Source organism: Lathyrus oleraceus, chromosome 1 (genome assembly GCF_024323335.1).
Source record: "Lathyrus oleraceus cultivar Zhongwan6 chromosome 1, CAAS_Psat_ZW6_1.0, whole genome shotgun sequence".
Taxonomy (NCBI): Eukaryota; Viridiplantae; Streptophyta; class Magnoliopsida; order Fabales; family Fabaceae; genus Lathyrus; species Lathyrus oleraceus.
In genome coordinates this window covers 67601297-67621557 of record NC_066579.1, presented here as the reverse complement: position 1 = coordinate 67621557, position 20261 = coordinate 67601297, and the positions used below count along the sequence as shown (strand labels likewise).

The 20261-nt window shown below is 34.3% G+C and overlaps 2 protein-coding genes across 2 annotated transcripts; one reads left to right on the top strand and one right to left on the bottom strand.

The window, feature by feature from the left end:
* The first annotated feature begins 12624 nt into the window (after positions 1-12624).
* On the top strand, positions 12625-14560 carry LOC127115651 (caffeoylshikimate esterase). The gene is made up of 9 exons (XM_051047139.1): positions 12625-12689; positions 12780-12934; positions 13016-13045; positions 13120-13246; positions 13341-13487; positions 13590-13720; positions 13812-13952; positions 14039-14137; positions 14229-14560. The coding sequence occupies exons 2-9, from the start codon at positions 12788-12790 to the stop codon at positions 14454-14456; spliced, it is 1050 nt and encodes a 349-aa protein (XP_050903096.1). The 5' UTR covers positions 12625-12689; positions 12780-12787; the 3' UTR covers positions 14457-14560.
* Positions 14561-14688: 128 nt separating this feature from the next.
* On the bottom strand, positions 14689-19532 carry LOC127115641 (CRM-domain containing factor CFM3, chloroplastic/mitochondrial). Its single transcript, XM_051047136.1, has 9 exons — positions 18534-19532; positions 17314-17779; positions 17103-17233; positions 16597-16941; positions 16199-16355; positions 15828-16120; positions 15671-15730; positions 15399-15473; positions 14689-15295 (listed from the first exon to the last, which is right to left on the bottom strand). Exons 1-9 carry the CDS (start codon positions 19362-19364, stop codon positions 15185-15187), a joined length of 2469 nt encoding a protein of 822 aa, XP_050903093.1. The 5' UTR covers positions 19365-19532; the 3' UTR covers positions 14689-15184.
* Between the last annotated feature and the right edge of the window lie 729 nt (positions 19533-20261).

Genomic DNA, 20261 nt, shown 5'->3' with positions numbered 1-20261 from the left:
TCTTAGTAGCACTTTGTGTTTCACTATCTCCTTCTTTGTATTTTCCACATTTATTACAACCATTATATAACTTTGTCGCTACTTCCTTTCTTGCCAGTTTTGGTATCCGAATGGGTTATTATAAATGTCACTTTATTCCTGATTCCAACCTCCCTAATCCACTTTATTACGTCTTCTTGTGTATCAATTTTTTCTATAGTTGAGAATATCTCAATGGTATATACACATATCTGGTTTTTATCGCATATCATCAAAGGAATATCCATACCTCTTAAATATAAATGTAAAAAAAATTAATAAAATATAAAAAATAAAAATAAAATTGTTCAGGAACTTTTAAAAGTAAGAAATCCGGTTAGCAAATAATACATCACCGGAACTCTTACATATAAGATATTCGGTTATTAAAAAAACTTAAATCGAAAGACACATGATGGAGTTATCCGGTTGGATTTTGAGAATCAGACAACATGTTATCCGGTGTGGTAACTATACAAGCTGGAAATTATTGTTTTAAGTTTTTCTGATTTGATAAATAAATATATATCGGATATCTTCTATTTAAATTATTTGATTCATAATATGGGTACTCAACAAACTTAAATGAATTGTAAAAAGTAAAATATTAAAGTGAAATCAACCAGAATAAACTTAAAATATTCGTAAAATTTGTTGGGATAGAGATATAAGTATAGAGATATAGAGTAAAATTTTCTATTTTTCAACGCATCATTAGTATGCAAATTGGCAAAAATGGTAACACATAGAGGGGCCAGGCCCATAAATTCTACAGAAACCGTGGGGCACTCCTTTCCCTACTGTCAATGTCTAAACAAATTTGGTCTGATATTTGGTCAAGAATTCAAGCTACACTTTAATTAAGTATTTACAAACAAAAAAGAAAATTATCAATACGGGTTGAATCTAATAAAATAGGTTAGACTCACACAAGATAATAAATTAATATATCACATTTAAATAATTTTTTTAATTTTATTTTTAATTTTAAACAAAAAAATTACATCAAACATTGGTACCAATATTATTTAGATCAATTATTACTTTGCTACTCCAATAAAAAACAATGAAATAAATGTTTTCACCAAAAAAGTGCATGACTTTTTCTATGCAATGCACTAGTTAATGTGTTTCTTGTGTCTATGTGATATGCACTTGATAAAGAGGGAGGGGCAAGGGCCTGCACTCTCTGTTCCATCCCTGTTATGGATATTTCAAAGGTAAAATTAAATAAAAATAAAATTAAGTTTGAAATAATAAAATATATAAATAAACTATGAACTTAAAATATTAGAGATTAAGTATTATACACGACAGAGATGTAAGATACTGATTATTCATTTTTTTTATTGAAAAGAAAATAATTGAACAATTTCTGTTTATTTTGTTTTGTTTTTTTATTTTGTGTTTTAAAAAAATTATTGATTTATAAATATCAATAATTTTTTTAAAGAAAATGACCACTCTATTAAGTGAAAATAGCCACACAAAAAAAAGGCTTTTGTTACATCATTACGTGGTTTAGCCAAATTAATCTGGAATTTCTTATCTCATAATATAAGGTGGAAAAATATCATATGAAAAATATAAAATGTCTCTCAGATTTCAGAGATGTATCTCAAGACGCATTTTGTTAAAGTCAAAATGTTAACTGATCTGGATATGTATCTCCGGAATATTTTAAGACATACACCATGCATCTCTCTCTAAAAGATCGTTCCGAAGATGCATCTTCGTTTAGGTTTTATGGAGATGCATCTTTGTACTCTATCAGAGCAGTGCATGTTATGTTTGGCTTATGGTTATTCAAATGAGAATGATGATATATAAATGTTAAGGACCTTGTTATGTGATGAGTATTAAACCATACAAATGATATGCAAAAAAATGACATATATAAATCCAGATGGACAAAAAATGACATATATAAATGAAGTTGAAATACACGATAAAGTAGAATGAAGTGAAAATTAAATACAATCCATAATAAATCCAAAGTATAACTACTATAGACTACTCTACTGTGTATGTCGAACTACAGCTCATCAGGCTCTTCCTGCTCCTCGGCCTCCTCTACCCCCATCATGAGACGTTGTCTCCGGTACATCAGTGTCTCTCGTGCCTCCGTCATAATGGCATCTAGGACCTGTCTCACCTCAGACCCATCAGGGAAGAACCACTGTAAATGTCTGCTTGTGCAATCTCTACAATACAATGACATATAGGCAAGACATCATGAGCATGATATAATTACGCCTGCTCCTTCTCTAGTATCTCTTGATGAGTTGACCTCGGTGGATCTCCTGGAGCATCCTGCACCATATACGGATGTGACACCCTGAAGAACCACCTGATGTACCCTTCGACATAACTCTAGTCACTCTCAACTATGATACTTTGTGCCTCCTCCAGTACCAGATGACTAAGGTAATCATCAAACATGACATCCATATCTCTACGTGTCATAGCAGAAAGATCAGAGATAACACGATGTCTAGGAATAGTCTAAGTGTAGTCGAACTACTGCATGACGCTCTCAGGAAGATGAGGAAATGTGAGAAGCGAGCCACAAGCCAACTATCCCGAGTATAACAATATGTCGTTAAATGGTCGCGTCTCACGGTGATCGACATAGTTGTTAAAGTGCATATCCTCGACAACCAAACAGTCAAGATACACTATGAACGACAATATTTCCTAGTTCCTCCAGATCGGGGGAAATATATAAGCACGCGATATATCCTCAGTATAAGTCAATACACACGACTAGCCGAAGATGTGCAGGAAGTGCTGGAGAATTCAAGCCTGAAAAGTGTTGGAACACGCAAATCATCAGTAAGGGCATTGAAAAAAATATAATGAAAATGACACATAAACATTAAAAGACCAATAAACATTATTGTCAGTAAAGTGATGCTTCGTGTGACCTATTTCATCTTCCATCCACAATCCTCTGATAACTTCGAGTACAAGTAGACCAAACAAGTGGGGACCAGTTGTACTCATGGATCCGCTCGAAGTCCTCGAAGTACCGTAGGTAGACGATATCCACGTAATTGGCACTCTTGTCTACAAAAATCGTAGTGCCAACTAAATATAGCAAGTATGCTCTCATAGTATACACTCTATGGAGCCCCACCTGCTCATTGTCGCCTCTAGCATAATCTGCTCTAAGGAGCTCATTTGTATATACATTATTTAGAAATTCAAACATAGCATGAACCCCTCTGGTTTTTTCAAACTACCTCATGGCACCCTCTAGGTCAGCTCTTAGATAGTCTACCATCATCTCGAGTGCCTCGTCTTTTCTAATCAACCAATGATCTAAAAGTTTCCCTCTTATCAGAAGATGCAGCAAATACCACACATCGTCGAGTGTGATAGACATCTCACTAAGTGGTAGATGAAATGACGAGGTCTCTGTGTTTCATCTCTCTACGAATGCATTAAGCATCTTGTGGTTGACCATAACATAATCGGTCTTGCACAAGTCCTTCATCCTAGATAGGGATAAAGCAGCTTGAAACCACTCGTCATTTGGTTGTGGCAAGCCAGTAATCTTCCTCCCATGGTTAATAAACTTTAGCATATCATGGTCCTACAGAAAAATAAATATATGTCAATAATAAACGTAATTTAAAAATAATGAATCCAATTAATTTTACCTCTCGTTCCTAGATATTTCTACAGAGGCAGTGGTGACAAGTCTACAGGGCCTCCTCCAAATGCCAGAGGTGGCATTGGCTCATCACCCTCAGCAGCCTGAGATGACCCTGGGTCAGCAGCCTCATCATTCGGAGGTGGCACTAACTCATCAGCATGAGGTCCCTCTGGTGCTTGGGGTGTCACTGGTACCTCAAGTACCACTACTGACTCGGGTACCTCTAGCGCCTGAATAGGTGAAACCTATCGCTTACAGGATGATGAAGGCAGTGATGCATCAGTAGGTGACAATTGTCTCCTACGGGAAGAAGAATATGGATAAGCATGAGCCACAAAAGTCGATGCCTCCGCGTGAACAAAGCTAGAGTGAACATGAGCCTCCAAAACCAGACTTTTCTCCCTCCAAACTAATGCATGTTATGCAATCCTCTCGTACATCAATATGTCGTCTTTATCAACCACAATGTCTGTAAGTAAACCAGATAAGTGTCAGACAATTAGTACAACCAACCCTACAAGTAAGGAAAGCAATAAAAAAATAGATAGAAAAATTACGAAGATGCATCTCTGGTTCCTAGGATTCCAAACGTTGAAAAATTCTAGAGATGCATCTTCGAAATTTCTTGCAACTCTTCATGTCCATCAATGGTGGTAATGCAGACCATCAAACCCCAAAAATAATGTTTTGATCGTTATTTTTAACCATCAATCAAGTTTTACAGTATGTATAAACTATCATTCATGCAATTTCTACTCATTTCTACTTATTTATATAAAAAATAAAAAATAAAATCAAAAACTTACCAATTGATAGTTTACTTCAATGTTTAATGATGTCTTTGATGTACTTGATGTTGATGGAAGAAGCTTTGAACTTGATTGATTGATTTTGAGAGAATGTGAATTGAGAGAGTTTGAGAAAAAAATAGATTTTTAGAAATGAGGGAGGAGAAGGGTTCTGGCGCGTTTTATAACCAATATCGACTGGAGATGCATCTCTGAAATGTTTACGAATGTGCATTTTCGGAATGTTTTAATGTTAAGTCAAAACTCTATTTGTTCAGGGTGCTTCCGGAGATCCATCTTCAGAAACTGGGGGCATTTTTGTATTTTCATATGGTGCCCTAGTAATACATAGGGTGTATTAAGAAATTCTCTTATTTTGGGTAATATCTAATCGAACCAGTATGTGGGCTTGATGGTTATAGGCCCGTTTTATGTGCCCAATAATACTAAAATCAAAATCTGCTAGGACTTTCGTGATATGTCTAAGAAGACAACATGTATGAGTTATATCTCCCATATGAGTGCCTCCATCACCTTTTCCTCTAACCCTCTCCATTATGTTTTCACAATCTGTTACCACTGTGGCCTTTCTAATACTCAAAAATCGAGCCATTGTAAGAGCGTTAGAGATAGATTGAGCTTCCGCCACCATGGGGTTTGGATACCCTTTCTGCTTCTAAGTCATTTCAGCTTCTATAACTCAACTTTCCTTCTAGATAATACCTCTCATGCTCCATTCCCCAGTCCTAGCATAGTTTGCGTCATTGCTAATGTAAAATATGCTTTTCTCCATTCAATCATGCGTTATTTAAAGTGAGACAATGTTATTATGCTTTTTGTTGATTTTCATTTTGTTGGTTCTTCTAAGGTGTATTTCATTATTTTTTTTCTTTTGATTTCTTTAAGTCTTTTTTTTTTGGAACTTTTAACATACCTTCCCTTACTATCGTTGAAATTGACGCCTTCATCTTCCATGATATTTGCATTCATATGATTAAACCGGGTAGATATTCCTTCAATCTTCTTGTTCTCGTTATGGTTAGGGTTATCGGTGCTCTTACCAGTATCCTTGCCCCCTTTGCAATCTTCAAAATTGGATCTGGTTTTTACACTTTGATAATCTCTACTGAGATTGGTGTTTCTTTTGTTCCCTACCATGGCTTGTTTATGGACTCCCTATGGTAGATTCTTCCATGTTTTTCTTCAATTTCTCTAATTATGTGTTACTTATCCTTTGTTCACCTTCATATTTATTACCCTCATTTTGCTTAAAGTTATCTGGGAGGATATTATGGTTATATTTTATGCACAAAGGTTTATTATTATCACATATGAAGCTTTTAGAAATTTGATTCCATATGTTTTCCTTCTTTATGATCCTAGTATAATCTTCGTTGTTGACGTTGATGTACCTGGTAGGATCATCCCATATGCTATCGTTCGAAGTACCCCCTTTCAAGCCATCTCGACCATCTTACAAGGTAATTTGATTATCTTCTTCTCTTCTGCCATTATTGTTATTTCTTGTATTTTTTCTCCAAAATCATGTTACTGCTACTAAGACTTGTTCCTTCTAATTTCTAATTTTTGTTGTGACTCAGGTTTGTCTGAGGATCATCATTATTGTCTTTAATGCTTAAAGGTGTGTTCTTATTCTAGATGAAAGTGTTTGCTTTTTGCTTCCCCCTATGGTCCATCGTACTTATCCTTTTGTACATTTTGTTGCTAAGGTGCCTGTGAAGAGCATTCCATTTGGTAGTCTTCGAGTTACTTCCTTTAATACCAGTAAGTCACACCCCAGTTTTGATCCATAATCACTAAATCGATATATTCTTCATAGCTTTTGCATCTTTGCATATCATAGCATACATTCCATACTGCATATTATAGCATACATTCAATCCATGTTTTAGTTAGATGAGGAACATGGGTGGAGTGGTTGAGGCTCACGCCTCCCAACCCCTATGTCTTGAGTTCAAGTCATGCTTCCCCCCATTTCTTATTTTTGTGTTTTATTGCTACTTTTCCACTTTTCCGTTTTTTTTTTATATATTATTTGTGTCTTTGTTGACATATTGAAGGTCATGGTGGAACGGTTGAGACTCCCGCCTCCTAACCCCATGACCTGGCTTCAACCCTTGTTTCCCATTTTTGTATACTCTTTCATTTTTTTCTAGTTTTATTTTGTTTTCTTTTTCATTTTTTAACTAAATAAATTGTCATTTTTTATGTTTTGTAGCATTTGACTATTGCTATTAACACTTCATTTATAATTTTATTTTTGTGTTTATTTTTTCCATTTTTATTTTCAATTACGATCGTTGTAATTACACAATATTAATGATTAATAAAGTGTGAGATGTGTGGAATTTTTGCTTTGTTTCTTTGGTTTAATTTTATTGCTAAACATCGTGTTTTAATTCGCGGATTCGAAATTTTTATGTCATTATACCGTCGATTTTTTATCAATATATTGATTGTATTTCGCTTCATTATGACCCTTTGCATATGATGTCTTCTTTATTGTCAATATGCAAAAATCGGATTTGAGCAAATTAACTAAGGTTTTGCTTGCACTTCTCAATTTCCATTTGCCTTGCACGTACATGCATTATGTGGCATTGATTTGTATCCTTGCATCACAATCTTAATCCGTGCATGATTCATTTCTACTTCTTTTGATTTAATTATTATGAACGTGTGTTGGACATATGAGTTATGTGTTATTATCCCTAATTCGCATGACTTACTCTTGGGTCTTCTTACAATGAGATTGTTTTCTCGTGCATGTACACTCATTTACTTGCGCTTGTTAATTGGGTTTTGATTTAATCGTTTCATTATCTCATATCCTCATTTGACAAAATGTACCCCCATTTTCATGACATGTAATAATTTTATCGATTTATTTCTTGATTATTTATTTAGTTTAGTACACAAGAATAAAATCAATCCTTTTTTAAAAAAAGAACAAAAATAAAAACTCGATCCAATGTCGAATATTTTCTCAAAGACATCTCCACGCCATTTCCAACCCATCCATTTCATCCATTTCTTGCATTTTTATTTCTCAACCATTCCATCAAACCACTTCGCAATCGATCATCAAATGCTTGATCCAATGTCAATCCATTTTCACAATGAAAATCAAAAACACGTAATACCTATTTAACACTTTTCAATAAAGATGGAAACGAAATGGGGTGGATACCACGAACTCCTGAGACTAAGATTCGAGATGGATATCTCGCCCATCCTAGCTCTCGCCATCATTCAAAAATTTCAATGCGGTTTCTTCAAACCTTTTCTCAATCAAATCCCAAAATATCTAAGAGATATCAAACACTTTTGCAAATAAGATGGAAACTAAATGTGACTATACTTGGACCAGAGATTGTGCAACAAATTACATAGAAAGTGAAGATGATCTAAGAGAAGATGAAGGAATCTCATAGTAGGCAGAAGAGATATCACAATAAGCAGATGAAGGCTCTTGAATTTCGAAAGGGAGATCATGTGTTTCTGAGAGTCACTCCTCTGTTTGGTGTTGGATGGACTTTGAAGTCTAAGAATCTTACTCCCCTTTTATTGGTCCCTATTATACTTCCCATAGGATTGGAGTTGTTGCCTACATGGTGTCCTTGTCACCGTCTCTTTCGAACTTGCATGGTGTTTTTCATGTATAGTAGTTTCGGTAGTACATTCATGATCCATCACATATAATCCAAATGGACGATGTGCAAGTGAGAGAGAATATGATTGTTGAAGCATTGCCTATAAGAATTGAGGATCGAAAAGTGATGCAACTCAGAGGAAAGGCTTTTTCTTTGGTGAAGATGGTCTGAGGAGGACCTGCTGGAGGAAGTTTGACTTGAGAGCTGGAGAGCCGCATGAAGGAATCCTATTCGGATATCTTTTCGCCAGGTGATTTTCTAGGGAGAAAATCCTTTTAAATTAGGAGGTTGTAACACCCCGACTTTTAAATCATGTATTTTATTTAATTGTTGTGTGTTTTATTCATTATACTTGAATTTTGGTGTTTTTCGGTGTGTAGGAGTATTTTGGTAATTTAATGATTATCAGGGTTAATGAATGGGAGAGCAGAAAAATAAAATATTATTATTGAGGTTATTGCAAATAATTATACATATTTAATTATTTTGTAATAGGTTGAAAGAGTAAAAAATATAGAAACATTGGTTAAATAATTATTTGAATTAAATATTTGTTTAAATTAAATATTTATTTAATTTAAATAATAGATTATGGAAAAATTGAGAATGGGGAGAGATGTTGAGTTTTTAGAGAAGTTGCAAGGTTGAGTTGTAATAATGAGATGATGTGGGTAAAAACTGTGAATTAGTAAAATCTATTAGGTTATATAAATAAAAATTTGGGATTTGGAAAAATATTTTTTATGTGAAATTGAGAAGAGTCTGAGTAGCGGCTACGAGAAAACCTTAAGCAGAGCTCTAGGAAGGAAAAACAAAACTTCACTAAGAACTCTGCAATTTCAACGTAAGGGGGAATGGTCTTCTTATGGGTGATTTAAGCATGCAGGATAGGGAGAGTTTCTTACCCTCCTATCAACGTATTGGAATTTATGTTGTTTTTCTCTAATTTCCCCTAATTGTATGATCTGTGTGATTCTGCTAAATAGGGTTTGGACAAAATCCTATGGGCATAATCGATGTAATTATTTGTTCGTATGATTGCTTTCAGACTCAAAAGGGGGATTTTGGATAAATCTAATAGGGTCTCTATTGTGCTATTAGTTGTGGGCTTGCATTGTTGTGGTGGATTCTGAAAATCTGTGTAAATTCTTGGACATGATGTTGATTGCATTTTTTTTAGTTAGGATTTTTCCCCGGGAACTCGAACGACTTTGGTTGGGTCGTTTGGTTTCCAAATTTTGTGATGTTTGTTGAACTATGTTTTATTTCCCCAATTTTCTCAGAATCGACCTATTTTTCCAAAAAAAATCCAAATGCAGTAAAATCTTTTTTTTCAAAATGAGACATTTTACATGAAAAATCAAATTTTGACAAAAACTTAAAATCTAAAACTTTTGAAAAAACGAAAATCGATCTGGGAGAAGCCGCGTGGAACAGCGACTGCAAGTGGTGTTACACCGTGCTTTGGAGGCGGCGGTGGTTGGTCGTGGCCCGGTGGCGGGAAGTCGGTCGTCTGACGGCACTTTCGGGCGTTCAAGCATTTTTCGAGTTTAGACGCTTTTCAGTAGTTTTCGAGTTCGGAAGTTTTTCGATGATCTTTTTACAAACTTTTGATGTTGGAACCCTTTTAGTGACCTTAGGGTTACTTTTGAGAAATTTGAGTCGAATTGCCCGATATTAGGCTTATTTACAGTTATCACCTGTGAACCTTGCCCTTAGATCACTTTGGGTACTTTTGGGGTATTCTAGAGTTATTTTTAGAGTTGTGAGGTTTGAGGTATTTTTAGTTTCCCTAAAAAAATTGATGAGTTGAGGGTTTGGGGTAATAACATAACTTTACCTTTTTTGATGAAAAATAATTAATTTGTTAAAAATAAAATTTTGAGTATAGTAGTCCTGAGGGGTTACATTGACGGTCTTAATTGGCGATTCTTGATGAATAGTAATTTGAAGTGATTACAATGACGATCAATGATTGGTAACTTATAGGTTCAAGAATGAGACCTTTTTTATGACGTTTTGATGATATTTTTGATGATATTAAGATGTTGATGATGTTTATGATGATGTGATGGTGTTGATGACATTTATGATTTTATGATTTTATGATTTTATGATGTTATGATGATGTTGATGAGTTGCATGCTTACACTTTACATGACCATGCATGCATTTATTTCGGAGATAGGTAAGACTTCGATCTAGTGATGACATGGTTTAGAGATAGATTATGGAGGTCTCGTGTCTAGAGAGGGACATAGTTCAAGAGGAACTGGAGACATGGATAAATCAGTGACATACCTCTGATCCCAAACACCCGATACCACATGTATTTTTGATGATGAGTTGGTGGGATTAGTTTTAGCATTTGCATCATTACTTAACTTTGATTGTGCTTTTGAGTGTGAATTATATATTTATGAACTCGTTATTGCTACCATGTTGCTGCATTTCATCGTTAACATTTGTATGATGTATTCTCACCCCTTTCTTGTTTGTTTTGTTGGTTGTATGGAAAAAATTGATTTCAGATACGCAGCAGGAGTAGTCACTCGTGAGTGGGAGACTGCCTTGGAGTTTTCTTCCTTCTTTTTTTTATCACTTTTAGTTGGTTGTCATCTGCTCTGGTCTGTAACACTGGGAACATGCACATTATTTATTTTGGAGTTTTATTTTCATTATTTAGTGGTTTATTATATTAATGATGCTTATGAGGATTATTTGATTTTCTGCTGCGAGTTTAAAACTATTTTTATGAAATGCATGGTTTGTGTGAAGTAGTATCCTAAGCAGTATAATTTTCTCTTTTACATTGAATGTCGGGGTTTAGGGTGTTACAAATTCTAACACACAGCTAACATTCAAGGGAGGACTAGAGGATTTCTCTACCATTAAGACTTTTAATGCTACTATCCACCATCTTAGAGCTCCTTCTATCAAGGAACTTATGTGGTCTCCTCCTATTGGAAGATGGATCAAGTGCAATGTTGATGCAACTTGCACTAAGAATCCTACACTAGTTGGAAGTGGAAGTATCTTTAGAGACAACAAAGACTTGTTCTTATTAGCTTTTGTAGAGCCTTTGGACACAGATAACTACTTGATCTGTGAATTTTGTGTGGTTATTAGATGTGTGGAGATTGCGAATGAGAGGGGTTAGGTCAGGCTTTGCATAAATTTTGGTTCACTCATTATTGTCAATGCCTTTTCTTCTCCTAGTGCGTGCATTGTGCCCTGGCATATTCAAATCAGATGGATGACTTATCACAAAATTATTATGGACAATGTCTTTTTTTACTCACATTTTTAGAGAAGACAATAGATATACCGATCTTTTTGCTAATATATAGACCACGCATCTACTTCCTTCACTTTTTTTATTCCCTATCTTTGGGCATTAGGCCATATCATATAAAAAAACAAGTTTGATTTTTCTTTTTTTCTAGGTTATTCCTAAGAGTTTTGGTATAATCCCCCTCTCATTTTTTTGTGTATCAATCTTTTTTTATATATATTTAATATTCACTTTTTTTAAAAAACTTATTTAATAGAATTTAAATAAAAATATAGATTAATTTGACATTAAATTATCAAATACAATAACTAAATGGATGAATATGTTGTTGCTCATTTGTGTAACAACTTTTTATTAAAAACTTAATAAAGTTAGAGACGAACTTAATAATAATAATAATAATAATAATAATAATAATAATAATAATAATAATAATAATAATAATAGATCAAATAGAATGATTAAATTAATAAATTTATTTTTGTGTTTATGAAATAAGAGCGCATATAATTTTTAACAAATAAAAACTTATCTCAGAATGACCCAACAACACGACAGTTTTTAACTACAGTATTTTATCTTAAATATCATATAAAATAACATCCAACCAATCCTCCAAGTTTTTACTGTGAATATTGTTCCCATAATGATAAAGCTCCAATTTATTGTCACACCGTACGTGCTTGTCTGTTCCTTATTATTTCAGCTCCAAATTATGGTCATACGTGCTTATTTATTTCACCTTCATACATCAATATATAATTATAATTCTTAACATATTCTCTACGAAATCTATTTACTGTAAACATAAAAATACTTCAGTGCCAATAAATACAAACCAATCTCTTTAACAATATAGTTATAAATAAGTGAAATTTAATAAAAACAAGACAAGTACTCAAAATAGAGTACAAATCGGGTAGAGTTTATTTAGTAATTGCAATGAGATTCCATCTTTTAAGGATAGTATAGAAAACACAGTCAAATTGAAGATACTGTACGTATTAAAAAAGTGAAAGTAGATCACCCTATCATAAATGTATAAGGTGAGAAAACATTAACTATCATCCACTTGTAATTTAATTTTGAAACCAAACTCATATATATTTATATATATAATATATATATATATATATATATATATATATATATATATATATATATATATATATATATATATATATATAACTACTAGTACTAGTAACATTACACTTCATTATCTCCAAGTTCTACTATTCCACTGTACTACTAAAGTGAGGAACACTCATTACTTTCCTCTAATTCTTCAACTTGTTACGTGTTATAATGTTTCTATTATTTATGATTTTGATTATTATTTATAGAAAAAATTATGATTGGAGAAATAGAAGAGTTAGAAGAAATGAGTGAGGAGTTGCAAAGTATTTATTTGTCCAATATGGATGAAGCACCTGCAAGAAGACTTGTTCGTGAGGCTTTTAAAGATATTCAACTTGCCATTGATCATTGCTTATTTAAGGTCATCTATTTTAGAGCTTTTTATTTACTATACAGACTCTAAATATCATATAATTGATTAATTTCTTCAAATTTTCTTCAGTTTCCTACTGATGGAGTGAAGATGGAAGAGGTAAAGAACTCTTGTAAATTTTTTAATTTAATAGTAAATTAAAAATGAATAATTTTTAAATATTTTGTGCACAGGTTTATGAAGTGAACTCAAGAGGATTAAAAGTATTTTCTAAAAGCTGGATACCAGAAAAATCACCATTGAAAGCAATTGTTTGTTTTTGTCATGGCTATGCAGACACTTGCACATTTTACTTTGAAGGCATGTGAATAAAATCTATAATAATTAAATAAAAAAATTTATTAAATTTTTTATTGAAGAAGAAAAAATAATAATAATTTGTATTTTTTATTAGGAGTTGCAAGAAAATTAGCATCCTCTGGATTTGGAGTATTTGCTATAGATTACCCTGGATTTGGTCTTTCTGATGGTCTTCATGGTTATATTCCTAGCTTTGAAAATCTAGTGAATGATGTCATTGAACATTTCTCAAAAATAAAGGGTAACATTAACATATAAATTTATTTTCTTTATTTAATTATTTGCAATTATTATTATATATATAATTAATCCTAGTGAATTTGAATTAATTATATAACCATAGAACAAGTGGAGTATCAGCATCTTCCAAGATTCTTGTTAGGTGAATCCATGGGAGGTGCAGTTGCTTTGAAAATTCACTTCAAACAACTTAATGGATGGGATGGTGCCGCTCTTATCGCACCTTTATGCAAGGTATTCATCTTATCAGAGATTAGTTTTTAAATTTATCGAATAACTGATGTATCTGAATTAGACTTTTTAAGTTTATTAGACTATTGAGTAGTTTGCAGATGATATGATTCCACATTGGTTGGTGAAGCAAATACTAATTGGTGTAGCTAAGGTTCTTCCCAAAACTAAGTTAGTTCCACAAAAGGAAGAAGTGAAAGAGAATCTATATAGAGATTTGAAAAAGAGAAAAATGGTGAGTTTTCATGCAAAATTGAATTACATTGAAGTTAAATACATAAAAATAAGCTCTTTTTTTTCAAAATTTGATTATTTTTTTAGGCTCCATATAATGTGTTGCTCTACAAGGATAAACCAAGACTAGGAACTGCATTGGAGTTGCTTAAAGCTACTCAAGAGCTTGAACAAAGACTGGAAGAAGTAAAATTTTCCATCTTAATTTAATCACTTTTTTAACAACTTCTGCTCATCTTTTTGAATGAAACCAACTAAAAGAAATTGAAATGTTTAGGTTTCTCTACCATTGTTGATCATGCATGGAGAAGGTGATGTAATAACAGATCCATCAGCTAGCAAAGCTTTATATGAAAAAGCTAAAGTGAAAGACAAGAAACTCTGTCTCTATAAAGATGCTTTCCACACTTTACTTGAAGGTGAACCTGATGAAGTTATATTTCATGTCCTTGATGATATCATATCTTGGCTTAATGATCATAGCAACACAAAGAACAAAGTTTGAGTATCTTGTTTTCAGTTTATGGCATCTGATTATCCATGTTACAAACATTACTTTGATTGTAATCCTTAATCCATCAAATTTAAGATGAACTTTTCTAGTTTTTACTTGTGGTTTGATGGGACACTAGTATGAAATTTAACATGAACCTATTTGTGACAGAACGGCACCGCCTGACGCGGTTCCGTGCCGAGATAACATCCAGAACGAGTTTAATAACATATTCAATCAATAATGGCAAAAAAATAGAAGTGTAATATTGTGACACTCTTATCCCATTACATTATGGTACATTTATTACAATGTGAAGAAAAATTTACAATCATCAGGTGAATAAACAGGTTACTCAAAATTCAGCTAGCATTCTATAAAATACTATTGAAAAAGAAGTGAAAGTTTAAGTGCTATTCAATGAAAAACCAGGGACAATGAGGTAATTTAATTGATGATGAGTTTTTGCTGCTGTAGGCAGATCTTTGTAGAACTGTCAATAAATCGAACTCGGTGTTTTTCAGTTCTAAGAAATGTGTAAATTTAAGAACCATTCAAGTTGCTGTAACTTGTAAGTAAGCCTGCCTTTTGATTACTGTAAAGCGTCGGAATCGTAGAACCGAGGAGACGGTTTTTCGGTTAACCGTTGCAAACTTTTGAAAACTTGTGAGTACATACCTAGCTTGGAGGTAATAGCAGCTGTTATCATGAAACTTGAAGGAAGATATGTTGACTAGTCTTCAAGGATGCTCGTCGACGTCGAGTTCTGAAAACTCGGAGTCCTCGTCTTCATCCCAATCGGCGTCTTCCTCATCATCCTCAGAACCGTCAGAATCTTCATCATCTTCACTCTGAAAATAACAACAGCTCGAAAAATTTATCGTCGTTGTAATGAAAAATGTTTGAAGTTTTGAGATTTTAGATAAAGTTAAGGGGAGAAGAAGGGTATCTCACTTGAGTAAATTCTGAGATTTGATCTAATTGGCTTTCATGTCCTTCCTTCACGCTCCAATCATCTTCAGATAGACCCTAAACCATTTAAAAAGATTAAATTCAACAAGCAAATATAGGGACGAACGATAGAGAAAACACGATATTGACTTGTTAATAGGTCAGGTCGGATGTAGATATTATCTTCACAATTATACGAGCAGCGTGAAATATGAATAACTCGAAACAAAATTCGGGGTCACTTGATGATTTTAGATGTTGTAGTTGATACTTACAAGTTCTTGTTTCATTTGTTCAATTGTCGTTTCCAATGCTGTAATATGGTTGCTCAAATTCTGCACAGTTCATGCAAGATAAAAAAAATGTTACGTCGTTGCAGACATACAAGGGATCATAAATCGATTAGTAGTTTTTCAACTAGAAAACAAGAACCTCGTGGCGTTGCATGGCTACAGAACGCTTCAATGCCTTTGCCTTTGTTAGAAGGTTTCTAGGCCTTAAAGTAATGGGCCGCTTATAGTTTTTACCGCGATAGTAAATAAGAGCAAATCCTTTAGAAGTTTTCTCTATTGCCACGAGTATTCCACCACTTTCGTATTCAAGTAACCTTGCCGTGTCTTCAACGAAAGCAAGAGTTTTTTGCTTTGTTATCAATTTTACAAGCTCTCGATGTTTCCAATGCAAATGCATGTTCTCAATGACACCATCAAAAACACCGCGTATACCTGGAGATTTTCATAAATCATGTCAATATTGCGTGGTTGGGGAATAAAGAAAAATTTGAATGAATGAAAATTACTCACCAAGTGGTAAGTATGGCTTCATTCTTAAACCAATCCGGCGGAACACGACACGTTCTTCGTCTGTGATTATTTCCTGGTCGTAATCAGGACCAGCTGAAACCATGGATGATTCTATTTTGGCTAACAGCTTTTCGGCTCTATGCATTTTGGTCCCGGCCTATTCACGCATTAAAGTGGTAAAAATAAAAACATAATTATTTACGGAAAGACATGTATAGCACGGACTACTCTAATAACAATGCGTATATCCAATAATGCACAATCTTGTCAAATATCGGCTATAATGGGGTTATTGAATTATAGCAATACATAATTTGAACAAATCGCTATTGTTCCGCGATACGCTGTTTAGAGCGTAGCAGAGTTCGAATATCTTCATAAAACGTGTAGATACTTACAAGAGAGAGTTTGCGCTCGATTTGTTTAACAAGCTTAACATTCTTAGCTTTGGTAGCTTCTTCTATCATCCTCTCACGCTCTTCACTAGATACGTCCCTTCCCCAACGAGCCTGAGCCTCATAGAACTCTGCTAAAGATCCCGCCGGTGCCGTTGTTTCACCTTGTCCAGATGGAGTTGCAACAACGGCTCTGCACCGCACTTTCTCTTCAACATCATGTACCTGTTTCGTCAATTCCTGTCTTTCAGCCAAAACTGTAGCCACGTCTGTTGGAACGAAGTCCTTCCCACGATATATAACAATGTAAAACTTATTCCTTAGCAGCAAGGTACCTCCTGTTAATGTCTGCGCCATAACAGAAAATTGAGATCACATTTCCGAAACTTAAATTAACATAACTAATGCTTTGTTCTTGTTCTAGCATTACAATGTCTAAGCAACAAAAGAATATGAATATTATTATAAAAAATAAATTAGCAAATAATTGTCAAATTTCAAAACCATACACTAAGTTCGTCGGCCATTAGTTTATTGTTTGTGTTCTGGATACCAGGTTTAACGGCAATCTTTGCGATCAAACTCTTCTCCCAAAGCTTAAGAATAGCACATGCTAGGCCTTGGTGATTTCGATTTCTCCCTTCATAAAGTACATGAAAAAGTTATTAAGTAATAAAGAAAAATTAACTTTAATAAAACGTTGCGGCGAATGAACTTTACCTAAGGCAAAATGACTAGGAAGTGACTTTGCAGTTTTCCTCAAATCGGTCATTTCTGCACTTGTTAGCCGAGACCGCATTCCGATAGGTAGAAGCCTATAAGGTGTTTTATAACCAGGAACGACACGCGGAAGTAAGTCAGCATCAACCGGAGGTATTCCTGTACCCCACCATTCAACGAATCGAGGACCTAAACCATCAAGCAGTGCATTGTACTCTGCTTCTTCTTTTGTCATGTTCTCAGGCGGTTCACTGATCCTCCTAACCGACTCACTGTTTTCGAGTGATGAGGTTGCGTTACTGTCTATTGTTTTCGACAAACCTCCTGATGAGACATCCGGCACAAAAAAGCCATCCCCTTCTCTCACATCGAGTTCCTCCAGGGAGGCAGGACCTTGGTAATTTTTACCACGATACACCATCATAATACTTCCTGCTTTCCATGTAACCAATCCTCCTGTTCGCCGCTGCACACTACAACAAGTCAGTTGACATGTTCTTCAAGTCGACAACGAAAGCAAACAACAGTGTTCAACATTCAAGCATGAAATCAGAGCGGCATTATACCACTATAGCGTAGACAAATTTGGACAAACCGCTATTGTTCCGCGATATGCTATTTAATACAAAATATTTTCAAATAGCCGCTATAGCATGCCGCTATAACACTATTACAAAGAAGAATTTTAACAAACCGCTATCTGCAATTAACAACACTTGATTATTCCCTTAATTAAGAGATACTCTTTGAAAAGTGTCATTATAAATAAATAATATCAAGCTGAGAGCTAATCTCTCTAGTTATTCAATACTAACACCTTATTAGCTGTGAAGCACAATCTCTAACACGGACTCCTGACACGACACAGTCACATTGACATCTTTCAAGTTGTTCAATACCAAAACCTTATTTAGCTATGAAGCACAAATCTCTAGCACAGACTCCTGACACGTGACAGACACGTTGACATCTCTGAAGTTATTCAATACCAAAACCTTATTTAGATATGAAGCACAGTCTCTAACACAGACTCCTGACACGACACATGCACGTTGACATCTTTCAAGTTATTCAATACCAAAGCCTTATTTAGACATGAAGCACAATCTCTAACATAGACTAATGACACAACCCAGACACGCTGACACTCTAATGTCAAAAACATAGGATAATAACAAGCGAAATGAAGGAAAGTAAAGTAAAAAGGCAAAGAAAGAGACCTCAACAATCTGATGAGCAATCCTCATATTCTTAGCAAGTTCCTCATGAAACTTAAGTCTAACCAACTCCTCTTTCCTCCATCTCTCATGAATCTTCTCCATAACCTCTTGTGTAAGTCCAGCTTTTGGAACACTAACCCTCACTCTAACACGCATTCCCTCTCTCCTCAACCTCCTCAACAATTCATCCTCAAGTGTCAATTCAGCCAAAGATGGAGCCTTTAATGTCCTCTTCTTAAACCCCTCTTCTTCAATCTCACCACCACCACCACCACCTATTTCCCTTTCTTCCTCTCTCTTCCATGGAACCACCAGCTTCTCCTCTTCATCCTCATTCTCCTTATCCAACAAAACATCAGGACGAACCCATTTTCTCTTCAATAACTCACTCAATTTCTCATCTCCAGTAACAGTTAAAGCATTCAATTGAACTTCTTCTCGTTGTTCTTCTTGTTGCTGCTGCTGCTGTTGTTGTTCATCTTCTTCTTCGACTAACCCTAGGTTTCTTAACCGAAAAACAATTCTTTCAACAGGGTTTTTGGGTTTATTAGGTTGTAATTGAGAAGATTCTCGTTTGATGGTAGATTCGGAGACCCTTTTGGTAGAATTGGTTTTGGTGAGCCAAGGTGGTGTCGGATTGGTGTTAGGATTGGGAGATGAATTATGGGTGGTTTTGAGAGAAGAGAGTGTGATAGTAGAAAATGAGGATTTGGGATGAGAGAGAAAGAGATTGTAAGAGGAGCGAGAAAGGTTGAAGAGTGGGAATGGTGATGATGAATTGCTGAAATGAATTTCTGGTGATAGTTTAAAAGTGCTGTTGTGGAACGCCATTGTTGTTTTAGTTAGTGATGCATTTTCATGTTTTTAAGGTTTGGTTTGATGTGTTTAATGTTTGAAGAAAGTTGCATAACTAAAAATTTAGAGAGGTTGAGGAAATGATGGTGATGATGTGAAGTGGAAGAGAAAGTGTTGGATAAGGTTTTTTTTTTGCAAGAGATTGTTTTCAATTTAAAAACAAAAAAACAAAATTGCGTTTTTATTTAGTTTTCACGATGATTTTTATTTGTTGTAAAATTATTTGTACGGGAATATTCTTATATTTTACTTTTTGGGCCGAAACAAAAATTTTATTAAGATTTTTTTACTTTTCTAAAATAAAATAACTATTATCTCAATTACTTACAAATCTTTAACTATTTTAAGTTGGTAATGATGATTGTTGTGTTCCAGAACGAAATGATAATTGGATAGATAGATTTGATTGCTATGTTGTGGTGGAGATAAATTTTGATGTGGAGGATGAAGCCAACCAGTAAGCTAAACACTAAAATGCTCAAGTTAGTAAGGAAAATGAATAATGAACTTTTGAATGGGAGTGAAACGTACTTTTGAATGAGAGTTTCTTAGTAACTGAAATACGAAGGTGAGCGTGAAATGCAGATAATCTTAGGATAGATTAGATGGTGTATGATGGGTTCTCGGATGGAGTAGTGTTTCAACATTATATTTCATATTCTTCGTCGTATTTGTGTTCTTCCAATGTTGGACTTCGTGTTCTATTGGGCTTTGGTGACCGTGTTGGAACAAAATTCTTCATATCCCTTGGATTTTGATGATAACAAAGTACTTAAAGAACAAATGGGTATATTAACATATGTTCAAGTGTGCAGGATCACAAGTATAGAATCAATCCTGATTGAAAGCGTATATGGAGAAGCAACATAAATT